This window comes from Balaenoptera musculus, chromosome 1, assembly GCF_009873245.2.
Source record: "Balaenoptera musculus isolate JJ_BM4_2016_0621 chromosome 1, mBalMus1.pri.v3, whole genome shotgun sequence".
Lineage (NCBI taxonomy): Eukaryota > Metazoa > Chordata > Mammalia > Artiodactyla > Balaenopteridae > Balaenoptera > Balaenoptera musculus.
In genome coordinates, this window is record NC_045785.1 from 57,931,226 (window position 1) to 57,945,209 (window position 13,984).

At 38.5% G+C, this 13,984-nt stretch overlaps 1 protein-coding gene across 1 annotated transcript in view; it reads right to left on the reverse strand.

Annotated features, from left to right (window-relative positions):
* C1H1orf141 (chromosome 1 C1orf141 homolog) overlaps positions 1 to 1,099 on the reverse strand; it is a 45,799-nt gene extending 44,700 nt beyond the window's left edge. The window contains exon 1 of the mRNA XM_036830346.1: positions 1,008 to 1,099. Coding sequence (XP_036686241.1) covers positions 1,008 to 1,082 — 75 coding nt within the window. The 5' untranslated portion in view covers positions 1,083 to 1,099. The remainder of the gene's footprint in view (positions 1 to 1,007) is intronic.
* Between the last annotated feature and the right edge of the window lie 12,885 nt (positions 1,100 to 13,984).

Consider the following 13,984-nt stretch of genomic DNA (forward strand, 5'->3'; position numbering starts at 1 on the left):
AAATTATTATTCAAACACTAACGTTTTCATTTTCAAATTGCAAATATGTTCATTCACTTAAGAGTTCCTCTCTGTGATGTCTTCCTTGATTTCTCAGACTCTATTGTTCCTTATATATGCCTCATTTATTCACATTGTTATATTATTTTACAAGTCTTTTTGCAACCAAATTAAATTGCTCACATATGGTAAAAAATCTGGTGTTTCAGAACTGTATTCTTTATTAATATTGTATATTGGATTTTATAAGAGACTCACCCTTTTTAGTTTAATTATTTTCTATGAACTTTATTTCTAATTTGGTAGCTATACCAAATATTTCCTTCCTTTTAAAGAACCAGCTAAACAAGATTTTATGTTTAACAGGTTAGTAAGAACTATAGGAGTAGTCACATTTACTATTTGACTGCTTAGGATTCTTTTATTTTTAATTTACTTATTTTATTTATTTATTTTTGGCTGCGTTGGGTCTTTGTTGCTGCGCGCGGGCTTTCTCTAGTGCGGTGAGCGGGGGCCACTCTTCGTTGCAGTGCACGGGCTTCTCATTGCAGTGGCTTCTCCTGTTGCAGAGCACGGGCTCTAGGCACACGGGCTTCAGTAGTTGTGGTTCGTGGGCTATAGAGCACAGGCTCAGTAGTTGTGGTGCATGGGTTTAGCTGAGCCGTGGCACATGGGATCTTCCCGGACCAGGGCTCAAATCCGTGTCCCCTACATTGGCAGGCGGATTCTTAACCACTGCACCACCAGGGAAACCCAGGATTTTTTTTTTTTTTAAGCAGGTTAGATACATCATAACCAAATACAGCAGCTACCTAAAAGTTACCTTGTATATTTAATTAATTCTTTATAGTATTACATAGATGACTCTTTCAACTAATATAATTGTTTTTTACAAATTGGTTTGTAGCCTCATACTAATGCATCATTAACTAAAAAGTAAAACTCGTTCACATTTGAAATGATAACCTTTTAATGGAAAATTGAATTTTAGCCTATATTTTACAAACCTTTGCTCTTATGGCCAAGAGTGTCTTTGCTTGCTCATCCAGAACATCTAACTTCTCTAAGATTTTTTTTGCCATTGTCAGTCAGTAAATTCCTATTTTAAAAGGAGGGGAAAAATAATAAATCTCCAAAGCAATTAAAATTTAAACATATAATCAATTATTTAGGCATAAATTAAGAGATCCACCTTTACAATACTGTTTTAGGTAAAGAACTGTATAGATCATGGAATAAACCACAGAATTGTAGAGGAACCCAAGTTTTTTAGATAGAAGCTCATATGATCAGAATTCCCAGAAGCATGTGGGCCCCAGGAATTTTTAAATGTATGATAAAGGTGAGTTGGAGAAAGTTCAAGATTACTGTATGAGAACCAGATGTGACTGATACCTGAAGCCAGGGCATGCAGCTTGATTTATACCTATTTTCTTTTTGTCATGATTTAATTTTAATGAAAGTAAATAAGAAGAGCTCACATTTATAGAATTAATTACATTCCAATTAAATTGGTCAATGATCCAAAACTGTTAATACAGCACTTAGAAGACAATCAGTCACACAGAAGGAGCAGCAACCAAACTGGTGAGGTTCTGTTGCCATAATAGTTCTTATTTTCCAGTTAATTAATTTGCTGAAAATTTCATCTGGGGTCAGATGGTCCACATTAGTTTTGGGGACCTGAGTGTTAGCCATCAGGACCTGGTCTAATTTATTTCCACTTTCAGATGAGAAAATTAAAAGCCACAAAGTACCTTACAATGCAATACAAATAGCTAGGGGCAGAGTGGAGGCAAGGATCAGGAATATTAAACCAAATCTCCCTCTATTTTATTTATTTTTAAAATTTGAGTAGACATTTATGCATTTGACGTATTTTTGCTCAGTGAATTGAATGGGCTCCAGCGGCATTTAAATGTAAAAGTTCACAGAAAGTATTGAATTCATTAATATTTCTAATGAACATCAATGTCAACACTAAGGTTCTTTCTAGCTCAAAAAAATTTTATGCGATGTCTCCCATATTGTATATTATTCAATCAATATCACACAGAGACAATAAAGCATGAAAAGACAAGAATTAAGAATCCTATGCCAAAAGCTCCTATTATTTTGTACTTGGTTTCTTTTAGCTCTCTTTTCTACTTTCTTTCCTTTACTACCTATTGCCCTGGGAGTGAATTCCTGGTGCTCTCCTAGTGTCTTTCCATCCCAGCATGCCCTCTGATATTTTGCTACATCTAAATACTTCACCTCTGTCCCATGATGTAATCCAATGTGACAAAGGGCTTTTGTGGGCTATGAGGCTGCGGGCAGATAGCCTGCCTTGTTATGAACCACATAACCTTGGGTTGCAGGTTGGAAAGGAGAGATGCAGGGCAAGGGTGTTAGCACAGTGTGAATGCCTCAGACTCTCTGGGTCTCCTACAGGAGAGGAGGGGAGAGATTTTGGAAGAGAATAGAGATTATCTGGACGCTATATACTGTCTTTTCAGATTCAGGAACCACCCCTCTTACATATCCTAAAAACAACTTCAGGAATTTTAGTTTCTGTGTTTCCCTTAAACATAATATGACTTCAAGTATGGGGAAGGATGCTATATTTCTCACCAAAATTTATTTTATTGGGGACAAAGGTTTCTATTTCTAAATGAGAGAGAGAGGTAAATACCTAGAGGAACCGGCATATTGAAACGAATGCATTTCCAAGTTTGGGGAAGGTAAAAATTACATGAGGGAACTGAGACATGCTGCTTACTGTGAAAGGGATGGAAAGCAGGTCCTTTTAAAAGGTAAAATGTCTTATGCCTCTTACTTTTAGAGTCCCTCATCTTTAACATCACATCAGATATTTTAAGCTATACCACATCATCCCATTTTTTACACACACACACGCACACAGAGCTGCAATTTGAAAGAATTTTTATGTTTTTGATTTAAAATTATTTTGCTATGAGTAAGTTATTTAGCTATGATATGATTTCTGGCAAATCACTGTGCATATCATGAGTTTCTCTGAAGTGAAGAATACGAAATTTGACACTTAATGAAATTGACGGAATGTTATTAGTTTCAGTTTTGCAGTTTTATTTTCATATTTTGGAACCAATACTTCCTTTTTAAGTTTGCAAATGTTTTTATAGGTCTTTGGCAATGTGCCAATGGTTCCCAGTGGAGGAAGGGCACTGGGAGAAAGTAGAGGTGAGACTAACACTACAGACTAACTTGCTTGCTTTCATCATCATACCAAGGGTTCCAAGGACCTAGCTGTGTCTCTTCAAGTAAATGCTGAGAGCAAAGGAACATCAGGTCTAATATGATGATGCATACCAACTGCTTTTGCATGAAGTAAAAACTAATCTTTTGATGCAAAATGCATCTACTGTACTAAACGTTCTTCAATTTGACCTTCTGTTTCAGTCCTTTCTTGATTTAATCTTTTATTGATACTTTTTAATGTCTATTTTAAACCAGCATATTGGCTTAATACTTCTGCTTCATATTTATACTTCTATGGGCATAAATTCTGCTTCATTGTCCTATTTCTATGAGGATACATTTTCATTTAAAGATAAACATTTCATTTGGCCTCCAGCTACTAACTCTATTACATGAAAGACACTATGCTAGGTATTCTACCAAATTTATTGAGTAAGTTGGCACCTGGCAGACATTTTTCTTGTGACACCCATCTTCCTAGGCAAGGCAAATAGTCTCTCCTATTTCAGGTAAGAACTTCTTCAACTTCCACTTCTCATACCAAAGTCTCATCGGCATCAATTCTCATCTCACCTGTATTTTAATTTTAATAGAAGTATTTCCTCTCCCATCCAAAGATAATCCCTCCCAAATACTCTAGGTTCTACTACCTCTGGCCTCCTAAAAGAACTACTTCCATTTTTAATCCCCTCTTTCCTCTATCTTTCATTGGTTTTCTTCCCCAGTTTCTTCTCCTTAGCATGCTCAAGTCTCTTCTATTTAAAAAAAGAAAAAAGGAAAAAATTCCTCCTCTAACCTTACTAGCCATTATTCTCTCTCATCTTCCCTTTATTGCCCAATTTCTTAAGCTAGTTGTCTATACTTAGGTTTTCTAATTTTTTACATCTCTTTTCCTTCTCAGTCAGCCATCATTTGACTTCCTCTTAAACTATTCCTCTAAATCTGCTCTCATAAGTCACGAGGGTCACCATCTTATACATAGGTGGGCACTTTTCTGCTCTTATTTACCTTATTTGAGTTTTTATAACTTTTGCTAATGTTGACCACCCCTTCCTATGGGTCTCCCTTCTCTTGGTTTCTGTGACAACAGTCACATCTTCTTACCTTCTCTGAACATTCCTTGCCAATGTCTTCAACTTGCTCTTCTTTCTCAGACCGCTTCCTAAATACTAGTGTTCCTAAATGTTCAGCCATCTTTTCCACTATTCCATATATTCTTCCAGGATGAGCTTCCAAACCCATGGCTTCATCTACCACCATTTATTTCTAAAGAAAATCTCTCTTCTGAGTTCCAAACCTATATACCTCACTCAATCCAGATTTCCCACAGGTAGCCCAAAGGTAGGTCTAAAAGTAAATCCATTCTTCTGCTCCCTTAGCCGAAAATCTCTTCCAACCTTTATTATCACGTAGGCTTCTCTTTATTATCACACAGGTTGTATCTTAGGCATCCAGCCCATAAACTTAGGAGTTGTAATGGTTCTCAATCCTAGTTACACTGCAGAATGAACTCAAACGGTTTGAAGAAATACAAATTCCCAGTTACCACCTCAGATCCACTAAGTCAGGATTTATGGAGGTAAAGACCCGGGATCTATTTTTTAGAGCCATTCTGATGCAGCCGTTCCCCAAACCAGAATTTTGTCACCACTCTACTGGAAAACTCCCTCCCACCCTTTCCCTAAATATACAACAATCACTTTCTCTTGTATATGCTACATCCTACATATCTTTTTAGTTTTTTTCCTCTTATCCATTCACATTGCTATTGCCTCAGTTTAAGATTCCATAACTTGTTGTCTGGATTATTGTAGTAGTTTCAAAATATGTCTGTACATTTGTTCCATCCTATCCATTTTATTCTTCACTTTTGCCTGAATTATTTTTTCAAGAAAAATACAATCACATGCCTCCCTGATTGCAGCTTCAATGCCTCCCTATAGCTTTCAGGACAAAGGTCAAGCTCCTTGATTTATCATGCAAGGCTCATGGTTTGGCCTCTGACTAAGCCTTTAACCTCACCTGCCTCTCCCTCACGTATACTTTTGATAGTCCAGTCCTAATGAATAACTTGCAATTCTTGAATGTGTTGTATTTTCCCTTACTTGTTGCTTTGTCTTTGCTGTTCCTTCTGCCTACAATGCTGTTATCTATTCCCTGTATTTCTAAGTCCCATTCATCTCTCAAGACCCAACACAAGTAATACCTCCGCTGGGAGGCTTTCCCTGATACACTGTGATTTAGATGTCCAACGTCTGTGTTCACATGATAGTCAACGTATACTGCTATCCTAGTACTTAATCACACTTTATTAAAGCATTTGATATACTTTATTCCCCCCTATACTGTTTCTTGAAGGCAGGAACCATGTCTAATTCATCTTTGCATCCCTAATACCTAACAAACTAAATAAATGAATTAACCATCAGCCATAGAGGAAATGGAAAACAGTAAATGCTACATTTGCTTTCATCCTGCATTTACATTTATGAGTATACATAAATCTTTGACAGAGTCCTGTTGAGGTTCTTCTAGATCCTACTTCATAGGGTTATGAGGTTTAATTGAGTGAATGCAGGTGACACATTAAGTGCTTGATAAGAAAAGAAGTAATATAAGTAATGATACACTTACCAGTTAGGGTTAAGATGTGTGAGATTACGTATAAATTCTGCAAAATGCATGTTCCTCATATGCATATCATTTTGGTTTTTTCTGCATACCTGCCACCATGCAATCACCAATGGTTTCCATACGTCTTGTGGCCTACTTGCTTCCTTCACAGTATATTTCTTCAATTATACCTGTACTAAATGCTTGGAACTTGGGAAACAATAAGTATTCAGCAAGTCAGTATCTTCTATTTTAATCCAGTAATTCAGTATCTTCTGTACCATGTCATCTATTACCTTGTTTCCTTTCCTTCTCTAATTTTCTCATAGTTTTACTTCTCAATTTTTTATTAAATTCTTATTCTGAATTCAGTGAACAGAAACTAAAACTCATTGCCCCATAAAGTGTTATGTAGGTCTTGAATACATAGTAACTGTTTAGGGACACTACCTTGATAAGCATTACTATGTTGCCATACTGGAGACTCATCAAAAAACAAAATTAGTTTGTGTTCAAGTAAATAGATCTAATCATCCCCCTTTCAACTGATATATTAACTAGGGGTGAAAGAGATGATCTCACTTCTTAACTATGTATCGATATATCTGAAGCATTCTTATATATACTTACGGTTGCTGGGAAATCCTCCCTTCTGGAATAGAGAGTTCTTATGTGGTCACAGAAACCTAACCCATAGAATCTTGGGGTTAAGATGGGTCAATAGTCTTTCACATGATTCCATGAAGAGTAAGGCAACATTGACCCCAAATGGACAAGACCTTTCTGATCCTTGCTTTTATTTTCATTGTCACGTCTTCCTTCAGACCTTCAGGTGTTCATTTTCCCTCCTCTCAGTTACTACGCTTCTAATCTCCCTAATTTGCTAGTCCCTAACCTTCCTCCTCAATATCCCTCAAATATTGGTCCATCAAAATGCCATCAGAGCTGTCTTTATTAAACAGGACACTGATCAGGTCCAGCTCCAGCCCACAAACCTCGGCTTGCTCCCCATTACCTGCAGAATAACACGCAAACTCTGCAGATGACATAAAAGACAGTTCAAGAAAACAGTCCAGGACCTGGCTCGGTCTACCTTTCCAGTTAATCTCCCACCATAACCCATCTTCTTCTGCCATATTCTACTACTCCTATTCCCCAGACACATCCTGCCCCTTTCCAAGCATGTCCTTCACTCCTGTTTTTCCTTCCACTTGGGATGTTCTTTCCTCATGTCTTCCAGTCAAAAGCCTATTCTTTCTCAACTCCTAATGTAAAGGCAACCTCTTCTGTGAGACTTTGCTTGACATTCTTTCATTCTTTGTCCCGGTGACAGTTTCATTTTCTTGTGTGCTCCTATCATACTTTGTCCTTCATTATAGAACTTGGCACATTGTGCTACAGAGATTTACCATTTGACAAATTTCTTCCTCACTGTGTTAAAAGGTCATTTAAAGCAAGAATTGATTTACCTACCTTTGAATCTCAGCACCAGGCAAAGGATTTTATACCTAACTGGGATCTGAAAATTATAATTTAGTTTGGAGATGTCTCTGAGTAAAATGGTTTAGGGGGAGTAATCCCAGTTTATCTGTAATGGATGATATTAATTCATGATGATTTACTGGGGATGAAATATGAAGTTGAGTGAATTATAAAATTTGGTTCTTGCCAAATGTAAACTCAGTAAAATTATTTTCAAAGGAAACTTGGATTTATGTTCTTAATTACTGGCTCAGTAATGACGGTTTTTTGAAAAAGAACACAATGAAATAGAGAACTTGCCAACTAGAGCAGAATAAAATCCCCAGTCACTCTCATAGTAAATCATCCACGGGGCTCACTGCGAAGACTTGGCTACATCAACAAACAATTTCAAGGTTGCAAGGCCAACATTATAAGCACATCAGAGACTGAGTTGTTACTAAAAATAACAATACCAAACTAAAAAGTTACTTTTAAGAGCATTAATTCATTTTAACAGTTAGCACTTTGAAAAAAAAGTCAAAAACCAAACAAACAAAAAGCCCAACGTTGCCAACATAATCAGCTCTGCTAAGAAGACTTCTTCAGCAAGCTGCAAATGTCTCCTATTAAAGGAAGAACTTAGGAAAACTGAAAGTGGCTCTAAACTCACAAACTAAAGAGCACGACTGAGCAACTATCTAGAAAATGGGGAGGCTCAAATTAAAATTTACTCCATTACCTGGTTTACCAGTTCAAATGTTTACTCCTTGCAGGCAAGGCCTCTGTCTTATACTTGTACCTGATACAGTCCACTAAACACTGTATTGAACACAGAGTAAGCACTCTGTTAAATGATTACTTTTTGCTCAATAATGAGATAACTGGCTGAATGTCTTTACCTCACATTCCAAGTACACACACAAGGGAATTCTTTTTTTAGTCTAAAATGTTGATAAATGACTCATATTATAGGCTGACTTATGTCACTCCCAAATGTGTAAGTTGAAGCCCTAATCCCAAGTATCTCAGAATGTGGATGTATTTGGAGGGAGGGCCTTTATTTTAAAGAGGTAATTAAGTTAAAATGAGGTCATTAGAGTGGGCCTTGATCCACTATGACTAGTGTCATATAGGAAGAAAAGATTAAGACGTAGACAATATGCACAAAGGAAAGACCATGTGAGAACACAGGGAAAAGGCATCCATCTGCAAGCCAAGGAGGGAGGTCTAAGAAGAAACCAACTCTGCAGACACCTTGGTTTTGAACTTCTAGCCTCCAGAATTGTGAGGAATAAATTACTGTTGTTTAAGTCACACCATCTGTGGTATGGTGTTATGGCAGCCCCAGAAAACTAATACAGCACACAAATCACGAGAACTAATTTAAAAACTCATTATTAGAAGAATTAATTATTAAAGCTGGCCTACGTGCATAGATCCACACCGTATAATTTCTTGTCCCCTTTTTGTTATAAGAGAGCGGGAGAGGAAATTGCCTCTTCTTTTTCAAACATTACTAAAATTTGCCAGTCAACCAATTTGAGGTTGGATGGTAAGATTCTAATGGCAAATATCAAAGATGTTTTAAAAGTATGATGTATATGTTCTGGGGAGTATTACTGTGGGCAACCAATGAGATAACGATTGGAAGAATCCATTGGCAAATTCGAAATCCCACCACAATTATTGCAGGAGTGATCAACTCCAGCCAGCCCGGTCCAGGCCCGTTCTGTTTTGGGAAGTTCGAAGTGCACCAATTATGCAGCCCAGACTCGGCTTGCACCACATGCCTGCCCTCCAGCTCTGCTTCCCCAGGGAGCCTCCACCGCAGGAACCGCCGGCGGGGCGCAGGGGCACGGGTGCACGTGGAATACAAGGGCCCCGCTCACTCTGTGCCTACGATCCTTAAATAGGAAGCCAAAATATCAAAGATGTTTTGATTGAGGAAGCTCCTTAAAATTAAGTATAGAAGAAGCAAAGGTCTTTTCAAGGAACCTGGGAAAAGCCCCTGAGGCCGGCCTCCCACCTGCAGCCCACACTCACCTGAGAAAGCGTGGCAAGAGCAAGCCCGCAACCCAGCGTGATGGTGACGCCTCTCACCCAATCCCTCCCCAGTCAGATCTCGCTGGAGAAATTACCGCAACCAGGGCAGGAGGGGTCTAAGACTTAATAAAACTATGCATTTCTTTATTTTTTAAAATTAATTTATTTTATTTTATTTATTTATTTTTGGCTGCACTGGGTCTTTGTTGCTGCACGCAGGCTTTTCTCTGGTTGCGGCGAGCGGGGGCTACTCTTCGTTGCAGTGCGCGGGCTTCTCATTGCGGTGGCTTCTGTTGTTGGGAGCATGGGCTCTAGTCGTGCAGGCTTCAGTAGTTGTGGCATGCGGGCTTCAGTAGTTGTGGCTCGCGGGCTCTAGAGCGCAGGCTCAGTAGTTGTGGTACACCGGCCTAGCTGCTCTGCGGCATGTGGGATCCTCCCGGGCCAGGGCTCGAGCCCATGTCGCCTGCATTGGCAGGCAGATTCCCAACCACTGCACCACCTGGGAAGCCCCAAAACTATGCATTTCTTATTTCGCCTTCCATCTCCATACAAATTTTAATTTCCAGCCTTCCAGCGCCTCTACCTCCCCAGACTGCATCTACTTCTTTCTTTTCTCTTCTGGCTCTGGTAGCTCTTTTCTGCTAGCTTTAGCCCCTTGGCAATGCGTCCTGTGTCCACAGACACAGTTTCCTGAGCTTTCCCTACCTTGAAAAGGTCTTCAGAGCAGAGTTCTCTCTCCTCCAAGGGGTTTTCGACCCCATACTTCTGTCACTAAAAGCCAAAATGACTCACCAAATCCTTAGGGATATAAAAACTACTATGCTGAAGACTGTAAGGAGAGAGAGGTTAAGGAAAGAAGAAAATCAAGCAAAAAGAACTGGGGAGCAGCGACTTTGCTTCTCTTTATTTCCTTCTTCCTTTTGTACTTTCTTGGAAACGCAGAATTTCAAAAAGAAGCTTAAAGCTTCCTCCATGCAGTTTGCAGCTCTGAATGGAAGTTGACAATTTATTTTTGAATGCTTGATGAAAGATTGCTTTCATGACTTATGACATTAAACAAACAAACAAACAAAAGAAAACCCATTCTTATTCCTGAGGCCAAGAAACCGCCCATGTGATTGGTAAGATCACCCTTGTATTTTACAAGTTGTATAGCAGGTTTGGCCACACACACACACACACACACCCTACACCATTCATACACACCACAGAATCATAATCTAAAAATGACTGACTTGAAAACATTCTTGATTCGCTCAAGAACAGTGGAGCATTTCTACAACAATGATTAATTTTTTAGTCAAAAGTTATGTTGATAACTATTTCAGGAATGTGCCTTAACTGATGCAAATCAAAATAGAAGTAAAAGCTTTAGAAAACAGCATTAATTATCACAATACAAGTCCATGCTAGTGGCAATGACAGAACTTTGCAAAAAAAGTAGTTTTAACTATGTAGTAATAAAAATTGAGCTAGAAATTGTTATTCATAGCCAATGTATGAAAAAATTGGAATCAATTTATTTAAATATAAGATTTTCAATGATAAAAGTATAAGGTAGTTTAATTCTATCATATTTTTAAAACCATATCCATTCAAGTACAATGATTTGTATGGAATTGGTAAATAGAATCTAGTGGACATTTAACTAATATTATTATAATGCCTTCACCTCAAATTTGCACAAAGGTGAAATTAGCTTCTTAAATAAAGGAGAATTGAGTTCAGAATTGTTAGCCACTTACCAATTTTTACTCAGTAAAATTTATAAAACATGAATCTTATATAAAATTCTTAGAATATTATCATTATATCAGTTAATATTTATGGAACACAACTATGTGCCAGATACTAGACTAGAAATTTTTAATAACATCGCTCATTCAATCCTTCATCTTTCATTAATCCTTAATCTTTAATTAGTATGTATGAGAAAGGTATTACCTTCAATTTTAGAAATGATCAAACGCAAAGAAATTATGTGATTTGCCCAATATTATACAATTCTTAAGCATAATATAACATAAAGTATTTTCTCTTTAATAAAAAACATTTGATAAAATGTACACCAGAAACAATTTAAATGGATTTTTTCCTAACTTCCTTAATTGCTCTCAGTTAAAGTCAACAGATATTTACTGAATGAGCTCATGAACCTATTATAGATAAATATTGGGTAAAGGAGTCTAATGAATGCTTTATTTTAAAAGTATACAATGTCTTAAAACATAAACAAACAACACTATCTTAAAACGTAAACTGTACTCTACCGATATAAGAAAGCAAAGAAAGTAGTATCTGCAGACTTTTTCCTCCTGCAAGGTGTTTAGGCCAACCACAAAGTTAGAGGGCATCTTCCCCAAGACCACTCACTTCTGACACCAAGTTTGAATCCTCAGGTTCAATAATTAGGTAGAAGGACTCACAGAACTCACTGAAAGCCATTATACTCAAGGTTAGGGTTTATTACAGGGAAAGGATACAGGTTAAAATCAACTAAGGAAAAAAACACATAGGGCAGAGTCCAGGAGAAGTGCCAAATGCAGAGCTTCTTTTGTCCTTTTCCTGGGGTCAGGAACAGCTTACTCTCCCAGTATCGACTTATGACAATGCATAAGGAGCACAGCCAACCCAGGAAGCTCACCTGAGTTTTGTGCCCAGAGTTTTTAATGGAGGTTCATCATATAGGCATGATTGACTGATTAATTGCACACATGGTTAATCTCAGTCTCCAGGTTGACTGATCCAAAGCCCCCACTTTAAGTCACATTGTTGGTCTTTCTGGAGTGGTCATTCCCCACCCCTAAGACTATGCGGGAGGAGCCAGCCCTCCACCCTAAATCGCACTGTTGGACTATCCAGTGTGACCCAAGGCCCCCAGGCAAACAAAGACACTCTATCAGGCACAACATTCCTAGGACCCAGAGATTACCTCCCAGAAGCCAAGGGCAAAGTCCAGAGCATCTTTTGGGGCAAGAGATTCTTTACTACATACTGACTATATCTTGTTCAGAAAATATCCAGATTTTTATTTAGCCATTCAGAAATGGTGAAATCCTGTCTTTCCCCACCTTCTGTCCTCTCTAGAAAAGGGAGCATTTCTTTTCTTGCCCCACACAAATCATGAGGCCTGGGAGAAGTGTCATTATTCTTCAACTTTCCTATTGTCCCTTTCATACCTCTATTTTTCTTCTTCCTTAGGAAAGGCTTCCTTTTATGAAGTTTGTGCCAACCATCTCTCCATACCTACTTATTAATAAATTCCCAGCCATTTCTCACTTTTATGGATTTGGGACCGGTCTCAGTCTCTATATTAAATTTATGAAGTCAATAGTTTCACCTCAACACTCATTAACCTCCCAGATTAAAGCTATCTTTACTTCATTGTCCACTAAAACTGAAACTCTGAAATCTTGAGCTTTAATAGATCACCGTAGATCACAAACTCTCATTCCTTTAGCCTATCACCTCTCTTACTTCTAGATAATGGGCTCTTTGGCCCCTTAGTGACCCCTTACTTCCATCTTTCTTATTTGAAAATCCAATGGACATCTTTCAGACCCTATGTTATTTGACCTCTGTTTTGAATTTGACACTGTTGACTTCTGGCTCCTTGAAATGTTCCTTGGCTTCAAGGGATGCTACTCTCTCCTACTTCTCCTGCCTACTTCTCCTGCCTTACTGAGAATTTTCTTATTACTCTCCTTTATGGACTCCTATTCCTCTGCTCACTCCTCAAATATTATTCTACCCTGAGATTCTTTCCTGTTATTATCTTCCTTCGTTCTGAAACAGGAGGGAAGGGGACAGGGCACAACCTTTAAAAGAATGACATAGCTGTTGAGGATACAACGTAATGGGTTAGAACCGATTTGCCCCAAGATGGCAGATGATTTGACTTCCAGTAGATGTCTGGGCCTCATTATGCACTCATTGTAATACATCAGCTAAATGACACAACCACCGGCGCCAAGGCAGTTCTGAGGCTGACCATAAGAGGCCAAAAAGAGAGAGATGGCCCAATTCCTGGAAATCCCCAGCCCTTCCCTAAAATAGTTGGAACAGTCCTCCCACTTGGTAGCCCGTGAAATTACCCAGTCCATAAAAACTAACCACCCCATATCTCGGGGCTGCTCTCACCTTTTGAGACAGACTACACTTTGTCTATGGAATGTGTATCTTTCTAATAAATCCACTTCTTACCTATCAATTTGCCTCTTGCTGAATTCCTTCTGCACTGAGACATAAAGAACCTGAGCTTCACTAAGTCCTGAGACCAGGTGTCCGATCTCAATTAAAAGACAGTAGGTTCGAGTCCTAGCCCGTGGGTTCAAGTTCCAATCTGAGTTTTGGCTGAGTAAAAGTCTCAGCCCACGGGTTCAAGTCTTAGAGTTTTGGCTAAGAGTCTCAGCCCAGGGGTTCAAGTACCAATCTGAGTTTTGGCTGGGTTCAAGTCCCATCTGAGGTGTGCGGTTCCAGTTCCCTTCCTGGCCTTGACATTGCCCTCAGAACACAGTCCAAATTACACAGCAAAGAATATGGATATGGAAATTTCTACCATCTGAGTCCAGTTTATGTTGAACTGAGTTCTGATTTTTTTTTTTTTTTAAATCTCAGCCAATCCTTGGTATACAAAATGACA